At 35.3% G+C, this 20,351-nt stretch overlaps 2 protein-coding genes across 2 annotated transcripts; one reads left to right on the top strand and one right to left on the bottom strand.

Annotated features, from left to right (window-relative positions):
• Nucleotides 1-9,905: 9,905 nt before the first annotated feature.
• LOC127841143 (uncharacterized) lies at nucleotides 9,906-13,342 on the bottom strand. The gene is made up of 2 exons (XM_052369773.1): nucleotides 12,972-13,342; nucleotides 9,906-10,363 (listed from the first exon to the last, which is right to left on the bottom strand). The coding sequence occupies exons 1-2, from the start codon at nucleotides 13,266-13,268 to the stop codon at nucleotides 10,025-10,027; spliced, it is 636 nt and encodes a 211-aa protein (XP_052225733.1). The 5' UTR covers nucleotides 13,269-13,342; the 3' UTR covers nucleotides 9,906-10,024.
• A 467-nt stretch (nucleotides 13,343-13,809) lies between these two features.
• Nucleotides 13,810-18,592, top strand: LOC127840448 (uncharacterized). Its single transcript, XM_052368865.1, is given in 4 exon segments — nucleotides 13,810-13,865; nucleotides 14,531-14,649; nucleotides 14,908-15,107; nucleotides 18,509-18,592. Coding segments are annotated over 4 exon segments (459 nt in total).
• Nucleotides 18,593-20,351: the final 1,759 nt, after the last annotated feature.

Here is a 20,351-nt window from a genome sequence, read left to right as displayed (position 1 = left end):
TCCCAATTTATAGGTAAACATGCCAGGTTTGCATGGCAGCTACGTACACGCACGATTTTAATAACAATACACCTATGACAATCCTAGCTATTGAGCGGAAAAGTATTTTCATTTTAGAAATAGTGACCATAATCTTTACCCGACTGGTCACAAATGGTATCTCAAGCTAGGTATAATTATATAGAACTATTATCGGTGTAGGCTATACTATTTAGTCCACAAACATTCAGACTCTTTCCTCATATGGATATGTGAGTTTCGAGATGTTTTGGTTTTCAATCAATATAAATCAAAAATACAAACTGCTTAAGGAGGGTTATTGCTTCAAAGTAAAAAATGTTTCAGATAAAATTCATACAGACAGAAGCAAATTTTGAATAAATATTAAGCAACTGTTATACTGAATCAATGGCTACATAATTCATGACTGACTCCAATACACTAAGCTAACAGTGGATGAATTATTGAATGTCATATAAGGATCAAACAGTTTCTTGTTTTACCCGTTTAGATCATCTCATGTTGACCATTTTTCTAAAAAAAATTGTTAAGTTACATAAAACTCTGCAAGCATGGATTAAACTCCTACAAAGGAAGCCGTCACGATCGGAATTTCTCGGGTTCGATTCCCACTGTGGGGGCGTTCTTTAGATCTCCCTAAAGACACCAAGGACTGGTTCATGTCCCAGGACACGGACTCATGAGTGTTTCAATAAGCCCGAGGCTTTCGATGGAATCCAGCTAAACTAAATAGGTTCAAACTAACTTTCAGAAAGGATCATATGGTATTACATAGAAGAACGAACATATATTTACATGTATTTGGGAGCATTTGATTGTGTCGGTAACCTATTGTAGATTTGTTTATTAGTATAGACCGTTCCAGAATCGATAAATTGACCGCCGCAATATTGTCAGTCACGTGACTGTCCACCATTACACTTCTTCCAACTTCTTCGAGTCTGCGATTGCAAATGCCAAAGACGTAGAGAATACCCGCTTCGCCGATATCGGATAAATAAATTACTTAACTAATTATTTTCAGGCGATTATCACATTTTTTGTTGTTAAAATGAGTGTTTGAAGTCGAGATGGATTGTTACAAATAAAATGTTAAAAATGCTTTCGTGTATTTGTTTTGTGTGTGTGTAAACAAGTGGTAATCATCGGCGATAATTTGCCGGTTCAGTCGCTCATATTATGTCTTTGCTTACACTTTTTACTTTTAAACTTTATACAAACAATCCACAAATGTATTTTTGTGTTTATTTTAATAGCCGCAACATCAAGCAGATTATATTGTAATCAATACTAATTAAAGATTCTCGCGCAATTAATTACCTCTTATTGTGGTAAAACTCTATATTCTAAATGATATTTTTATACGCCGTCCATTGTTTTTCTTGGTCAAACTGAAATCAATGATAAAAATTGTTTTTTGGATTTAAATGAAATTTTGTGAGCTGGAATTATGTCACGTAAAAAACCCGAATTTTTTATCATGAAAGAGTGATATATTGATCTTGACGATCTTTTAGGTGATACTACGGAAGATGAAGAGAATATGAATATATCTAGTTGAAAAGATTTTCATCTTTGGAATCATTTAACAGCTATAAAGCTAAAAATCCTAAAAATGTATTTTATAGGTCTTTGCAGTAACGCAAAACACATGGATAATGACACTTGTTTAGTCAATTAATTGAAAAGATACTCCAAATAAAAAAAACTTAATAATATTTCAAAAATAAATTATTTAGTGCCAAACAAATTGATTAATACATTCATTGGCATCTTTAAAAAAAAAACGCGTCATTAGCATAAAAGTAAAGATTATCTGAAGACTGAAAGGCCGACAATTTGACACAACAAAGAGCTCTATGCATAAGCCGCATAATGTTTTCAGTAAAGCTTCAATAAAGTACAATAGTAATACCTCTAATTATAAAAATATAATTATCAATGACATGAGTAAGCTAGTGTGATAAATAAATGAGTTATAGAAAGTGTAAGGGTTGCATTGAAAATACACGTTCTAAAAAGCCCTATTAAAAGCATAGTGCATGACGGTATTTACATGTAATTTTAATTTGATGGGTTTTGTACAGAGAATGACGCTATTGAGGAATATTAACATACAACTGAAAAACACAACTTCACATTATGCAAATTGAACTGTGTATTCACGTATATTGAAAACACGTTACTAGTGAGTATGAGTGACAAATATCTATCATTTTAACACATATATATCTATATACATATATGTTTTTTATCTTTATTTACCCGCATTGGTGTCAAATGTAATTTCTTGTTGTTGTTTTTTTCATGCGGAATGGCGTAGTTTTAATTAACCGATACCCGCTAAATACATTAAATGTTTTTACGTAAATTTTATAATTATTAAATACTAAGTTTTGTTCATAAATAAAACGGGATAGTATTTGTATGGTGTACTTTTTCTGATATTCTATATTGGAAATAACTTTTCATTTGTAAAATATGAAACATATCTCTAATGTACGCAACTATTAAGTATGTCGGAGGTACATTATTCAACCAAATGACTGCTTAATATTACCGGAAAGAGGAAACATGGTGGCATCATCAATTGCGTTTAATGACCAGACTGTCATCTGCCACCCAGTGTGGTTTATGACACCATTCTGTTAGTCAAGATTAAGCAGAACAAAGGGGCAATTTAACACTGAAATGAAAAGGCTTACACGATTTTTAGATTGATGCAAATAATCGAATGAAAATATTGCATTTTATTTAATTAAATGTTTTTTGTTTGTTTGTTTTCCGAGACAAATACCTAAAATTGCATGTTTTTCTAACATTTTTGAAATTGTGTCTGTTATAACATTAGCTTAACATCTCCCTTAGCAGAAAAACTTTATTTCATACAATTTGCATGACAAACAAAATGTTTTACAAAAAGAACCTCATTCATCCGTTGAGTAATCGATGCTCTCTTATAGATGTTTACGGTTGTTAGGCAGCAGTGTAATGGCGGACGCGGAGTGTATTCAGGGGAGATAATTGGGTAATGACTAAATTCTGGAACGGTCTATAGCACTTTGTGATATAAACCTCAGAGTTGTGTATGTATAAATAAACTGATTACGTAGTAGTAGAACAGCATATTAGAAGGTTTAAGTTATAAATTGTGCATTATACTGCAAGTGAAAATTTGTGTAACATTTAAAAATTATTCCGTTGGCTTAATACGTAAATATTACTGAAATAAAGTTAATTAACAACAATGTATTCACTTGTTTTTATTTTTTGTTCAATTGATAATGACGTGTTGAATTTAAATTCATCATTGTATACCATTATCAGTTTAATTTTCAATCCACATGTATACAAATGTAGTTCAGAATATTGCCTTATATCGATATAATATAAAGATAGTTTTGCACATGTCTATTTTAATAAAATTTACATAACAACTGTCATTTGTTATCGCTTTCAATTTTTTGTTTTATTGTTTTGGAAGCTGTACATCTGGTGGTAATGACAATAATCAACATGACGTTTGAAGTAGAGCAAACAATACCAGTGTGCAGGATCACGTGACTTTGTGGGGATCCCAATTAAACGTTAATGGGTGTAAACACAACGGTAAGTGGTACTTTTCAATTTTTAAAACAATCGTTCTTAAAAATATCAAGTAGTGCATAAAAGACAGATTTTCATGCTGCTTATGTTATAGTGAAAAACATCGGAATTACTTTATTTAAAAAGCCTGTGTTCTTGTTTAAACATTCGATTAATACGAAACGGATATGCTTCACGCAACGTGACATGTTGTCACCCGTTACATGTACACCACGTAGGGCTTGTATTTGTGTTTATGTTGTTTTGTATTGTGCTGTTTTGTACTGTTTGGGCAATCGGTCACTTGCCTTAAATAAAGGACCTACTAATTGTGTATAATAATAATTCAATACTACTCCAGCAGCTGGAGTTTCACTTCTTTATATTGTAGGTCTGAGTGCTGTTACCATCTCTGGCCAGGTCGAGGACCTTATGTTACTCACAGCTGATGACAAATAACCTATAGTATGTATACTGCAAGTAGTATCCAGTATTTTGTTAATTCTTTACAGAATAATTTTGTTCATTACACACGCATGTTTGTTTTTCATTTAAAATTGTCTTTTATATTGCCTCAACTTTTATACTATATCGAAATACGTCATAATGATACTCAGCAAAGAAAAGACGTCATTGTGTGGTAGTACGCATATAAATATCGTGCTTAAAACTAAATTTATTATTTGCAAACATAAATAAACCTTGGTTAAATAATTGAATAAAACAAAATATACATGTAAACTATAAATGGGAAAAAGTGTCCATACATTCCAAATATTATCAGGAAATATCCACCATACTATTACCTATGTCATCACCTGATGTCCCCTCGTACAACGTATTCAACAGGTCTTAACTCATTAAATACATGTACAAAAGTGAAGTGCAATCAGCGAGATACAGGTCTTTCTGATCATGGGCACTACCACAACTTCTATGTTAAAACTGCATCTTCCTTACCTTAAAGGACCTTTTCACAAATTGTGGCATGTATTTAAGTTTGCCATTGAAGGCTTTATATTTATAAATGTAAACATTGGATCTAAAATAGAAATAAAGGTATAAATATTCCAAGTATTTCACAAAGAAAAATTGTCAAAATACGCATATAAGGGGTTTTGTAGAGCAGGGTAATGTTCAATATTACTGTTTACTCACAAATATCATAACTACAACAACAATTTACGAAGCTGAAATATTTTTTAAATTTACCAAAAAGTGAAAAGGCCCCTTTAACCAGCCACCATCCATTGACCGACACAAGCTGGACCCCATGTGTCTCATCCTTCATTCACAGCAGCAGCTACCTTACTTGATTTGATTAAACGCATGTCAGTTGGATAGGCAGTTAAATCACAATGTCCCTCCACCTGGTATTAATGATTGAGTAGCTTAACGCGTTTATTGTCAAAATCTGCAATTATGATCTGATCATTAGAGAGAACACAGATGGTCTTGATATTGATGCAACCCATTTAATCACTTGGTATTATAACACCATACACTCCTGGCAAAGTGAATACCAGTACCCGGTTTGGGTCAGTGTGTACATTCTTTTCCAGCCCGGATAGTTCCGAAAAAAAACTGTTCAATGGAAATATCAGCATGGAATGTCAGTAACCTGCAGGAACTTAGTTATACATCAAATTGAAATCTTTTGAGACTGCCTTCTTGTTTTCTTCAGACAAGTTTGCTTGGAATAAATGAGAGTTCTGCTTTGCCTTTATCAACAATGTCGTGTACTGTGTCACTGAGCTGCTTCAGTGCTTGTCTTTATCAACAATGTCATGTACTGTGTCACTGAGCTACTTCAGTGCTTTGCCTTTATCAACAATGTCATGTACTGTGTAACTGCTTTGCCTTTTTTAACAATGTCATGTACTGGGTCACTGAGCTGCGTCAGTGCTTTGCCTTTATCAACAATGTCATGTACTGTGTCACTGAGCTGCTTCAGTGCTTGCCTTTATCAACAATGTCATGTACTGTGTCACTGAGCTACTTCAGCGCTTTGCCTTTATCAACAATGTCATGTACTGTGTCACTGAGCTGCTTCATGTTATCAACAATGTCATGTACTGTGTCACTGAGCTGCTTCATGTTATCAACAATGTCATGTACTGTGTCACTGAGCTGCTTCAGTTTATCAACAATGTCATGTACTGTGTCACTGAGCTGCTTCAGTTTATGTTTAAGCTTTATGCAATCGTCCATATTTTTCTTGAGAGAAGCTTTCCATGTAATCATCTTTTAATGTTGTCTTTTTAATCACGTCAAAAACTTTATTTATTTTTAGGGCGTGTTTGACGTACCGGTATGTCACGTAATTGTGTGCTGTATGTGATACCCAAAGACAACATGTTAGTAAACAATTGTCCTCAAGTATCTTTTTTGTTTCAACTAAGTTTCAATATTTCTTGATAGTTGCTGCAAGTCTGGAAGAAGTTCTTTGACTGACTAGGATTTTAGGGTAATTTGTATGCAAGGAAACACTATCTGAATACTCGTATGTGGTGTTAATTGCCGTTCTGCAAAACTATAGCTGAGCTTTGGTGTTTCTTATGTTTTCAAAATACTTTTTTCCGTCGCAGATATGGAATGTATTTTTTTTATACTCATACCGTAATATATATTTTATATATGCGCATTATTAATTTAATATAAGTTAACATTGTACTTTTATTAAAACAATTCACCTTCACACACAAATCAAAGTAATGTGTTTATTATTGATCTGAATAATGGTAGAATGAATGGTCTATTTACGACAGGAAACATATTTAAAAGCAAATACTTTACTGAAATACCTGTGTTTGAGGAAACAACACAGCTGCCTGTGGTCATTACAAAACATTTATGTATGTTTGCCAATATGAAGATCACATTTATGAAAAAAATTGTCTACTTCCTTGGAATATGACCTCTTGTTTCTCCTTCGTATGGCACATTCTTCCCAAACAACTGACTATGCAGGTTAGGTTAATTTATTATCCACAATACAACTTCAGACAGCTGTCGCAATAACATTTTGTCAAGTCGTCAAATTTTACTCTAGACATGGCGAACAACAAAAGTCTTAAAATGAATCAGAGTTTTTAGCCACAGTTGACTGAGAAAAGGTTGCCGTCTTGAATATTTAGTTAAAAAAAGAATCCTGTTAGACCTCAATCTATTTTTACTTAACTATTATATATTTTCAGTATCACAAAAATATTGTCCAAACAAACTCACATAAAATAATTATTTCATATCTCAAGAAACTAAATTGTTTAAATTTATTTATTGATTCACTACTTGTGATTACATAACACACAACATTTTGTGAAGAGTTTCAAAAATATACCGCCCATGAATGAAATCTAAAACGTATGTTGTCTTTATAACTTAGAGGTTTGTGCTAGTGTGTATCCAAAATACAAAAGATGGCAAGACTATTGCCGAGCAATACAAGTCCCCTACCGGTGAAACCATTTTCAGCAATATTTCTAGTCTACGTGTTGCCATAGCAACTAGAATTCTTGACGAAGGAACAACATGAAATGACGTGCATAATCTCCATAATGCCATCTATCCAAGTTTCACGTTTCATGAACAAATATATAAAGAACTTTTAAAGTTATCGCAGGATCCAGAAAAGTGTGACAGACTGAGAGACTGACTGACAGACAGAGCGCAAACCATAAGTCCCCTATCGGTGAAAAGTGGGCTTATTACAATGTGCGGCTATATATTTCCTATTTTAATTGCATAATTTTAAAATTGGTTTAGTTACGATTAATAGCGCTTACAAAACTAACTGGATAAATTATCCAGAATTCCCCAAATCGGGAACATAATCGTTATCAAATATCTATTAAGGTTCAGGGTACGAATGAACTTCCGATAAATGTATGCTTTATGATAATTATTTTATTAAATATGGCACTACAATCTTAGCTAATCGAACACATATTTAATTCGATGTTTCTCCGTATTTAATAGGCTTTTCTTTGTTTTCCAAATGGCGTTCGCTACTACATGAAAACGTACTGATTGCGAATTGATGGTTATCCGGACTGTCTTCTACAAAAATAACAAAACAACATTAAATAACGATAAATATGCTCATTACAAGCGGTCTGTAGCCCTAATTATACAATTGGTGACATGTCGCCCTCACAGCTTAAACCTGCTAAAAGGAAAAAAAGTAATCAGCGGGGAAGGACAAATATCGAACCAAGTGCCATTTGTAATGGACACCCATATGATATATTAATACCAAATATTAAATCCCAGACCCATGGAGTTTGTATTGATTGTTTGTTTTGATGGATTTTCACCAACAGTTTATCAGTTGAATATACTCGTTGATCAAAAAATGCTTTGTGTTCATGTGGGATGCTGTAATTTGGAATAACCGAAGAAAAATTATTACAAATGTCCATACAATTTTGTTTTAACATTCATCTTGGGTCTTAATCCTGTGAAATTAAAGTTTGACTGAGGGAATGGTGATTTGTTTTATAGATTTGTTACCACATTCTAACGGATTTTTGAAAAGTAAGGAATGTAGGGATTACGTTGACAAAGTCCTTCTTACTTAGCCTTTCAAAGAACAAACTCAAACCCGCTCAATCCAATACGTAAAATATAAAGAAGATGGAAATACTTACACTCCGCTTTCCACCGACATGTATACAGTATCTCATTCGTCGCATGATCCTCAGTAGTCGCCTGAGGCGATTGAACGGTGTGTTAATTCACCAATTGGAAAGTATTGACCCATTTAATCTATAGGAAAAATGCGTCAATAATTAACGACTATTACATTGGTCAAGCTCTCTAGCAACTGAGATGGCCGACCGTTGCGGTTTTATAGCAGTCATTTACTCAATAAGTCTTTATAAATCGTATGACACATGATGGCAAGTTTTGACCCCAGGGGCATGATTTGTACATACAAAGCCGAGGATTCAAGCAATTAACATATCAATCTTAAACAAGAATGGTTATATACGAGATGAGAACTAAGTGAGATTCCACACTAAAGCTCTCGTATAACAGAAGACCTAAGTGAGATTCCACACTAAAGCTCTCGTAAAACAGAAGCCCTAAGTGAGATTCCACACTAAAGCTCTCGTATAACAGACGACCTAAACGAACTAAAATATTCATTAGGCTCAGTATTTTGTTAACTAAATGTACATGGCAGTATTATAGTTCTTTGAGACATGAAATACATTGATATGCATCAAATGTTAAAACGAAAAACTAATTTTTCCGAGATGAACGGATTGTTTATTAAAATGATGGTAATAATCTTCTGTTAACCCACGTGCCTTTGATGTAAACTATCTGTCATTGATGTAAAATATCTGTCATTGATGTAAACTATCTGTCATTGACGTAAACTATCTGCCATTGATGTAAACTATCTGTCATTGATGTAAACTATCTGGCATTGATGTAAACTATCTGTCATTGACGTAAACTATCTGCCATTGATGTAAACTATCTGTCATTGATGTAAACTATCTGTCATTGATGAAAATATCTGTCATTGATGTACACTATCTGTCATTGATGTAAACTATCTGTCATTGATGTAAACTATCTGGCATTGATGTAAACTATCTGGCATTGATGTAAACTATCTGGCATTGATGTAAACTATCTGTCATTTAAGGTCGCCGTAAACAACAACCATGTTCTAGAATACCAACACATGCTGCAACCTCTGAACAAATGCTCGTTTCGGAGAATAAGGAGTGACGTCCGAATCACTCTAGAGCGCTTTCAGGGACGTCGCAGACAACACGTTATAACATTCCAAATTACATGTATATGGAACCATACAAATCGTGTGCAAAATAATACGCCAGTCATAGGAAGATTGATATAATACACAGAGCTGTGCGACTAATTTGGTACTAATTGATATAATTGTATGGTACATTTAAAAATAATTTCATCGACATAAAGGTCAACTTGAGCAGTCAAGCGGACAACAATTAGAATCATATCAAAGCAGTCAGTATTGTCTTAATACACGTCAACTCAATTGGCGTTAATTGTACGCAAGCTGGTTATCCAATATTTTTATTTAGTTTTGTTTTTGCACATGCTTAGGGTTTTAGATAAAACTAAAACCGTAATTCAGTGAGATATTCTTGTCTCTATTTTACCGTATATTAATACGGAACGTAATCGGATTTCAGTACCGTCAGTTTACACTACTTAATGCACGGACAGTTTCTTTCAACATAAATTATTCTTTTGTCAAACAGTTTTCAAAAAGGAAAATAACTCAACTCATTTGATAATACGATGATTATATTTATTAAAGATAACCAGAGTTAAGCTAAAGTAAACTTATTTTGAGACTGCTCATTACAAAAACACATTTTCATGTTTTGCATACGTTTGAAACTTGTTTGTAAAGCTAATATTCACAAAATGACCATAACGGGTAATAGCAATTCCAATCGGACCACAGTCTATTCCACACCTCAAGACAATTTCCATCGCCAGTTGCCCAAGGAGCGGGCGTCACGACCGCCCCGGATAGCCAGTTCCAGGTCGTCCCAGTGAAATGGCCTCCTACCCAGAATCTACCTCCTGCTTCCCAGGCTCTATTACCTATCAGGTTGTACATTCTCTCCACCTTGGCGGTGCTGTCAGCGATGGCCAAGCTGCTTCCCAGACTCTGACAGAAGTCTCTCGCATCGAACCATGTTTTTCCTTCAAAGATTCCAACAAAAACATCGGCGGGGGGATAGACCTGTCAATTAGAATACATACGATCATATACATTATTTGGAAAACGTCTATTCTGGTATGCATAAATTACATGTCTTTGTACGAAGTTTGCTACTGAAAAGCCCTGCTATGAAATACGACACCCGGGAGAGACATAACTATTCCAATATTCAATTATTGAAATGAATGATCGCCATTTTAAAGATGTTAAGCCGTTCGATGATTTGCAAGGAGTGTCTATTAAAAGCCAATACTAATTTACTGAAGGTATTTAGTCGTTATTCATAAATATTTATTAAATATCACCATATGCATAATTTTTCAAAATATGCGCGTTTGTTTTTCAATTATTTTTGTTTTAAAAAGTGTATACAAAAATGTACACATCTTATTGTTTACACCTAAATTACAAAGTAACAGTCTTTGCGTTTCTATCACAACTGAATGAAGCAAATCATTGCACTCATTGTTCCAATCATGTTAAACAAAATAAAACATAAATACTTGAACAAACGCACGTATATGTAGATTTAATACATGCACATGTATTAAGTATCAAACAATACAAAGACAGTATAACTCCATTTGGGCCGTGCTCTGTGAAAAGGAGGGGTATACTGCATAAGGTTTAAGTGTCGTCCCAGTTTAGCCTGTGCAGTCCGCACAGTCTAATCAGGGACAACACTCACCGCTGTAACTGTTTTTTTTGCTAAGCAGACACTCTCTTAAAACGAAAAATACAATACATACGGAAAGTGTCGACCCTGATTAGCCTGTGCGGACAGCACAGTCTAATGTGGGACGACACTTTAAGCACATTTATTAAACCCCCTTTTAACAGAGTGAGGCTTATTTCTCTGGATTAATACAAATGATAAACAACGCTTCACCGTATAATAGTAGTTGAAAAAATAGAGAATAATAGGTTGGTGACGGGGATGGAGAATGGTTATCTGGCAAGTCGGAGGAATTCATCGGGTGAGGCGAAGGCGAACCCGATAAGATCCTCCGACGAGCCAGATAACCATTCTCCATCCCCGTCACCAACCTATTATTCATAGCGCGATAGTTATCCTGTCACGTGCCTTTAAACCAGCCCGATAACCAGGTAACCTATTATCCCAAAAGATATTAGGTTAGTTGACCACGTGACCTCGAATATCCGTCAGTTGCTCTCTGCGCATGCCTGAACTATTGTCTATTAATAAACTATACTTTTTTCTATTAAAAAATACCAAATACATGTACAGTACTGTTTGTTTAAACATTATCATTTAAAGAGCATAATTTCGTCTTTGTGTATTGAGTTAATAACGATTAACTCGATTTCTGTGTTGTTTAACAAGATGGAAGCTAGCCTAAGCGCTTTGCATGACGTGACGTCACAATGTTTTTGCTCGCGAGTGGGTTTTCCCATATTTAATATTTAAACACAAAATACTCGAAAACTAGATATTTTAAAAACATTTCAACGAATGCTGAAAATGTGACAGGATAAATAGAATAATAGGTTGATGACGGGGAGGCTCACCCGATAAATTCCTCCGACTTGCCAGATAACCATTCTCCATCCCCGCCACCAACCTATTATTTTCTATTTACACTACTCCCTTGAACACTTTTTCCTTTCCCAATCAGAGACACGTTCAGCTGAGTTTGAAATGCTTCATGAGAGTCGGTTTATGCACCAATAAAACATGGGCTGTGTTGGTGCATCATATGACTGTTTGACGCGCACCGTTTTCAATATCGAGCGGCTTTTATTATTTTAGTTTAAACCTAGTAATTTTAGCTCGATGGCATTGAAAGCCTATGGCTTATTGAGACGCCCTCTAGTCCGTTTACTTGTTTAAGACAGTAACTGATATAATTGATGAAGATCTAAAGAAACATAGGGCAATATTACCTTAAAAACTATTCTCTTTTGCTAGTTAAAGAATATCGTTAAACTGATATCGAATGTGAATAACAACTGAAATCCTAAAAAGTTTGTAGTGCATTAGTCCGCGAAATTTAGTATTACGGTTGTGTTTAATGCTATGTTAAATATTCAAACTATATTTAAAAATTCGTCAATATTCATCTAGTATGCTGCTTTTATTAATTTTAGTTTATGTTTAAATAAGAACAATTATTCATAATTATTTGGTAAACAACATTAAATTAACATTACTCCAAAGCACCATTCTCAATGGTTTAACATTCAAATCGTTGACGAAAAACACGTTAATACATTATGCCTTGTGGACTCTCCCATCCTTCTAAATTGGATCATTTTTTTTTCCAAAAATAGGGATTTCTAGTATATTTATTTCTATATTTAGAATATTTCTTACAGAAATTCCTTTAAGCAAACAGCGCGAACCCAGTTGAGACGCCGCATGATTCGGCGTCTCATCTGGATCTACGCTCTTTGCCAATTCTTTTTCTAGACGCTAGTCATAAATGGGTTAATACATATTTGAAAAATTTCTAATGAATTGGGAATTCCCCAACAATGAAGAAGGTGTAATTGAGAATATTCTTTTCGATTCTAATAGCAATATATGTGTGTGTAAATATATGAACATGTCGATACGATATACGTTATATTTAACAAACATGTAAATAAAGTGTCAATGTGAGTTTACCTTTTTGTACCGATTTGGACCATTCACGAATTTCAGCATGGTATAGATCTCGTCCCTTAGATTGTACAGGTAACATGTGCCTGAGCCCGATCCATTGTCCTCATACTTCAGAAACAAACAGTCTTCACGGCAATGCGCAGCGCATTCAAAGAATCCCCTGGCAGATAAGCTCCACATCATCACATATGGCATTTGTATCGCGTTAGGAACTCTGATGAACTGTGAGTTCTTTGCCGCGCTTCCACATCTCGCAAATAAGTGCACCAGAAGTATTACTTTCGTCAGTTTTCCAAACATCTTGATGCTCCTCTTGCTTCAGTGAAAGTGAACATCTCACATTTCCAATACTGAGGCATGCGCACTTGGAATAAAGTTACGTTATACAAAGGTCATTTTCCATTGGGCTAATCAGACATCATTGTTTCACGTGACATACAGCAGGCTTTTGATTCGACGTATGACAATTTATTGTGCAGACACGTTATATTTGATACATAGATAAACATAACGTTAATAATGCCATTGACAAAAACAACGAATGCGCTTAAGTCTTGAACTGCACATTTCGAAATTGTGGCTTCATTCAAGAATACACGGAGTCGTATAGATATCTCAGTTGTGACTTATCAATTAGAGCAATGTTCTTAAAACAAAACATGTAAACAGCATTGCATAAGTTGTTGCATTAAATGGCTACACAATTCATACTATGAAATAAGTAGCTTTCGTGTAATACCTATTTTACATTCCTTATGATATAGGAATAATAACAACTAAAGCGTTCATTAATATTTATAAAACTTAAATATGATACAACTCAAGATTTTAACATTCTATTATGTGGATCAAACATGTCGACAAGCTTATGCACATGAACGCATCGGTACACCAAATGTATACACGTACCGCAGTTATAAAAAGAGTGCAGCATAGTGGTTATACTTCAGTTACTTCTACAACAATTGGTACTGCTACAACTTATACCACTGCCTCTACTTATGTTGGTAGTAAAACAACTTGTTCAACTTATTCTACAACTATTGGTATTGCTACTATTTGTTAAACTACTACTTATAGTGCAAATGCTATACATATAGTACTGATACTTGTAAAACTGCTTCTATAATTAGTGGTAGTACTACTACTTGCACAACTGTTTCTACAACTATAGGTAGTAGTTCTACTTTCATAACTGCTTCTACAACTAGTTGAAATACCACTACTTGTACAACTTCTTCTACAACTAGTGGTAATACTACTAATTATACAACTGCTTCTGCAACTAGTTGTAGTACCACTACTTATACAAATACTTATGCAACCAGTGGTAGTACTACAACTTGTACAACTGCTACTTCAACTAATAGTAGCACCACTACTTGTACAACTGCTTCAACATCTAGTGGTAGTAATACTACTGATACAAATACTTATGCAACTAGTGCTAGAACTACTACTTGTTCAACTGCTTCTACAACTAGTGGTAGTACTACTACTTGTACAACTACTTCTACAACTATTGGTAGTACTACTACTTATACAATTGCTTCTGCATCTAGTGGTAGTACTACTACTTATACAACTGCTTCTACAACAAGTGGTAGTACTACTACTTGTACAACTACTTCTACAACTAGTGGTAGTACTACTACTTATACAACTGCTTCTACAACTAGTGGTAGTACCACTAATTTTTCAACTTATTCTACAACTAGTGGTAGTACTACACCTTGTACAACTGCTTCTATAACGAGTGATTGTAATACTGCTTGTACAACTTTTTATACAGCTAGTGGTAGTACTACTAGTTATGCAAATGATTCTACAACTAGTGGTAGTACCACTACTTGTACAAATCATTCTACAACTAGTGGTAGTACTACAACTTGTACAAATGCTTCTATAACGAGTGGAAGTACTACTACATGAACAACTGCTTCTATTACGAGTGGTAGTACTTCTACTTGTACAACTGCTTCTACAACTAGTGGTAGTACTTCTACTTGTGCAACTGTTTCTACAACTAGTGGTAGAACCACTACTTAAACAACTGCATCTACAAATAGTGGTAATACTAATACTTATACAACTGCTTCTACTACTAGTGGAAGTACTATCACTTATACAACTGCTTCTGTAACAAGCGGTCATTTTCCTACTTGTACAACTACTTCTACTGCTTCTAGTAGTGGAGCAACTTGTACAACGTTTACTAATACATTTGGTTTAGCTGCAACATGCACAACTCCTTCTATAAATAAAGGTACTACTTTTTATGAAACTGCTTTTACAACTAATGCTAGTATGGTTTGGACAGAATGTTTGTCCTTTAGATGAGTTATGGCCCATTCTTTTTTTCCAGTTAAAATATATTTTAATTTGACATTTTCTTTGATGTTCCGCTGACGCCGACACTTCAGTTTCCCGAAAATAGCCACTTTCATTCAAACCTGTGTAAACATCATGACAGCGACACGCTGATAACAGGATAGTAAGCAGTTAGAAAAATTGATATTTGCCAAATACAGTAGTAGCTGGTGTGCGTAATTTACCTAAGCGTGGCTTCATTTAATTTCAGGAGAGAAACTAAAACCACTGGTAATTGGTAAATGAGCCAGATTTAAGACTTTCTCGGTATACATGTAATATAATAGTTTATGGCTCCTTTACCTCTTGACATCAACATTACTAATCTGATATGCCACATATGAACCTATCTACCAGAGAACAGTCTCATTCGCCACGTGCACTGGTATACTTGTATCACAATTATATATATGGCGAATTCTCGGGTGGACGGTAAATAACCCACTTTGGGTCAAAATAATTTTTTTCTCCTGAAGGGTCACAGGGGCAGGTCGACCATATAGATGCACTCTACGAAGCGGCTGATGGACCCGTAAATAAACTTAAACATACACACTAAGTAGTATATCTAAAGATGATTTTCGTGTCCAAATAAGCGTCGTTCGACCGTCAGTAAATGTTACACATTTAGGAATATTTTTTATGTACCGATGTAATTTGGTGATTATATTTTGGCTGAAGTGTTCCACGTTTCAATCATTTAAACGATAAACTAAAGCCCCCCTCCCATCACATTCTTTGCATTTACCGTTCCAATGCGTTGAAAAAAGAGTTAAGCATTTGTTGTTCTTTTTTGAATGTATGTCGTATTGTCCTGCATTGCTTCCGCAATTGGTCTCAAGGCTTAAATACATGACCAGAAGATATATTTGCCAGAATTACTTTCCTGATCATATTACCGGTGTGTCAAGTTAAATATATATTACATGAGTCAGAAATGAATTGATACATGTATTTATACAATTTAAAGCAATTTCGCAAATGTATTAAACAGCCATCGAACGAAGTAGGTTTTTTTTATATATGAAATACATTGTAAAGCGAACCACTTAATGATTTCTTTTTATTTCTGAACAACTGTAAAAACTAAATTTGAAACCATTTATTGCACTGAGAATAGTTTGAAAGCAACATGTAGACAATACACTTTTGCCTTTTACCTCAAAGTATGACCTCAAACATATAGATAGATGTTAAATTGTGTATAGAAAAAAAAACGTTTCATATAATTAAATACCCTTTTTTAATTGCTCAATCAATTGGAAAGTTAGATTGTGATATATTTATTTTTGAACCCATTATTGTTTTAGTATTTGAACTACATGGCGCCAAACAAAGCAAAATTCATAGAATGAACTTCATGGCACCGACCGATTGTAAATAATATATTAACAATGCGCAGTCAGTCTTGCGGTGTGACTTCTGTGCATGTCAACGCGTTTGTTTGAACAAAATACATTATTGAAGCAGTATCCTGGCATGATCTTTGTGATAAATTGTCTATTAAGAATTATATATTGGTTATTTTAAATTCAGGTATTGCAAAATAAAATTGCGTATTCTATTGAATAAATATAGGGTAACGTAGTGCGAAGCTTCGATGTCACTTTGTAGAATGCCACGTTTACTGTTCGTAGGTATAGTTCATTTCACGTAAAAGTTTCTTTTCCTGTGTGTAGCGCCGTTAAATGTCGCATCGCCTTTATATGTCGCAGGCTACGAGATTTGTCGCAACGCTGACGATAAATGTCGCAAGGAACGATAAATGTCGCAAATCCTACTGACGATATATGTCGCAATTTTAACGATAAATGTCGCAAATATTTCAACTGACGATATATGTCGCAACATTAACGATAAATGTCGCAAACCTGTGTATGTCATGTTAAAAATATAAAGTTGAAGTAAAAATGACTAACACTTTCAGGTAAGATCTAGATTACCCGACGAGGTTCATTTGGCCGACTTTCACCAGTTTTTAGTTAGTATTGCCCGAATTGATCAGTTGTCGTCAGTATTATCAATAATTGTCAGCTGTGGTGAAGATCGACCGAAGCGGTCATATTTATTCATTTCAGACCAAAAAACGTTAAGTTGTATTCAAAAATGACAAAAATCCTTGTTTTGACCTGATCGGTAAACGGAAAAAGCGAGGTGCCCGTAAGTTTTTGTTCTAGGTTTAAGGCAGTTTCGACAAGTTTGGTTAAATTAGGTCAGTCTTACAGGAACCGTCTGGGTAAAACATATGTGAATTCCTCGGTATTTCTGCTGGATACTGACAGCTTTGCTAACTTTGCATCAGCGATAGAAGGCAAATATTCTTGGATAGAATCATCGATCCAGGATCGCACCGGGACCAGATTTTATAAAAAGCTTTGCAAAGTCATATACAATAAACGTATCGCGAACGTTAAAAGGCGACTACTCTAAATGGATTTGTCGGTGCAGAAGTATTATGCTGCCACCGGACTAAAATACTTTTGAGTTTTTTCATTGGCTATCTTAATGAAGCGCACGTGCCATCGCAATTCGTTATCACGCGCTCTGTATTAAATAAGTCAATGGAAACAATCGGTAGTATTCAACCCGGAGACAGATTTTGACTTCTACACAAACAGTAGAGTATTCGCCCTTAAACTCAGTGCGCGTGGCTCGCGATACCTTAATTTAAACAATACTGTAAAATGTTGAGATAACGGGGTACGAGGGTCAGCCCCAAAGCATCTAGAGTGTTTGAATCATTATCAAAGTACTTGACAAATTTACATGACACTGTGTCCACCCATCGTATTACCAAATGCTTATTACATGTGTTACCGCATGGGGAAAATATGTTTCGTTTGCTCTGGAATAAGGGAACGCACAATTACGGTCTCATATGATCGGACGGTGCAGGTCAGGGGAAATGACGTCGTAACCATAACGATTTGATTGGAATAATATCATGCAGTGTACCTGTATGTCAAGCTTGGTGAACAGTGCTTTTGATTAAGGTCTTATAATAGAGATTGGAATTCCCTAATTTTGCGATTTTTCGTAAAATGGTATTCTTAAAATATTACAACAGTTTAACGTTGATAATACATTTTAGTAAAAGCAATAAAATAGAACCGTTAACAGAGTTTTAGTTTATTGTTGTTCACTAACATAATATTAATGCTGTATTAAAGGTTGATATATTTGCTGTTGTTGATTGTGATGGCGCTAGCAAAGGGCTGGAAGACGTGCGTGCTAATGTCCGATACAGAGTATAGGGTAATGTTCGAAGTGGTATCGGGCGGGGCGTGTCATATACCGGTTGAAGAAAAGACACCCTTAGAACGATCTACACTGCGAAGATTTCAAAGATACAAGGGGTTTTATTTGATTGAAAATAATCGACTGTACTAAAAGGGAAAAGAGCCTTTGTGTGAATCAAAAGGCAGCAAAGTTATAACTCATAATTACCATAAAAGTAAAGGCATTGTTGTGAGAAGGTTATATCATCTGTTAAAACGAAGATATACTGAAGGTTCAGAGGCAAAGTTATACTAAAATGCCACATTATCAGAAGAGCAGTGCAACGTCTTCGAACAAAGCACCTGTAATGCATGTGTGCAGCAGTTCTGTGCACGACATACTTAAAATCTATCTCGTCAATATGCAGACACATGCAGTTATATACAATAAAGAAACATTTAAATTCATTTTAAGCGTAATGGATATATTAAGTCGGTTTGTGTGGTTACGAGCCATACCTAGCAAATCTGCCGATGTAATCACTTAACATTTGAGTCGCATTTTTGCAGAATTTGATAAAACCAAAATAATTCAGCATGAAAGAGGACGTGAACTCGATGGGGAAGTAAAACGGTTGTTGAAAGTTCTCAATATAAAGATTCGCAAAATTCGCTCTTATCACCCTCAAAGTCAGGGGACACTTGAAATGATGCATAAAACATTGAAGCAAAAGATTGCATACGATTTGACGCATGCTGATAGCTTTGGTTTAAACTGGGCAAAACAGTTACCAGAGCTATCAACGTATATAAAGCAATGACCAAAAACAATGTCGAGCATGGATCCGAAGTCACCGCATGAACTTTACTATGGAAGGGATCCTTATAATAAAAATTCAAGGCAAAATCGCAAACTGCTAATAACGAAACTAAGAGATGCCGCAAAAGTCGCAACACAAAAGTGTAATAGCCGAAATGACAGATGTCACAAGATGGCAAACAAAACACCGATTAATAATATTGGAGACTGTTACGCTATAAGAAAAAAAGATTTATTGAATAGGAAAATATGGGCAGTGATACAGAAGCGATCTGTGAAAACAAACATGTACAAATTAAATATCGCGTCCCCGAATCTGCTCGAGCAGGACAATCCGCCCGTTCGGAAGATAAATGGTGTCACGTAAACAACCTCACACAATATTCGTGTACATCAACTGGTGCAGGCAACAAGACGTAGTAACCTTTTTGAGGCCAGCACCCGTACTTGGTAATAGGATTTGTGGAGCAAACTGGTGGAACTCAATACTTGAGCAACCATGAAAATATTTGTTGCGGATGTCTACAGAATATCAATACGGTGACCAAATAACATTGCAAGCGATGTCGCAGCTGTTTAATATGCACATTTTGATAGTGTCGTCTAAGAATAGTGCCACTATATTGATAATTCCGGATGGGAGTATATGTCTGACAAGCCGTTACCCTCGAATAATACTTGGACATAATACTGAACGCTGGTGGTGATGACCTGAACGCTGACGTTGATGACCTGAGCGCTGGCGGTGATGACCTGAACGCTGGCGGTTATGACCTGAATGCTGGCGGTGGTGACCTTAGAGCTGGCGGTGATGACCTGAACGCTGACGGTGATGACCTGAACACTGGCGGTGATGACCTGAACGCTGGCGCTGATGACGATTGCATAAACGCGGACGGTGATGACCTGAAAGCTAGCGGTGATGACCTGAACGCTGGTGGTGATGACCTGAGCGCTGGTGGTTATGACCTGTGC

The sequence above is a fragment of the Dreissena polymorpha genome, chromosome 8 (assembly GCF_020536995.1).
Source record: "Dreissena polymorpha isolate Duluth1 chromosome 8, UMN_Dpol_1.0, whole genome shotgun sequence".
Lineage (NCBI taxonomy): Eukaryota > Metazoa > Mollusca > Bivalvia > Myida > Dreissenidae > Dreissena > Dreissena polymorpha.
Note: the sequence above shows the minus strand (reverse complement) of the source record. Positions and strands in the feature narration are given on the sequence as shown.

Bases quoted from the DNA above. Each gene is read 5' to 3' on its own strand.
- LOC127841143 (XM_052369773.1), bottom strand. From the start codon at position 13,268: ATGTTTGGAAAACTGACGAAAGTAATACTTCTGGTGCACTTATTTGCG. The intron at 10,364-12,971 runs GTAAACTCACAT...TCTAATTGACAG, and splicing joins GTCCAAATCGGTACAAAAAG to GTCTATCCCCCCGCCGATGT.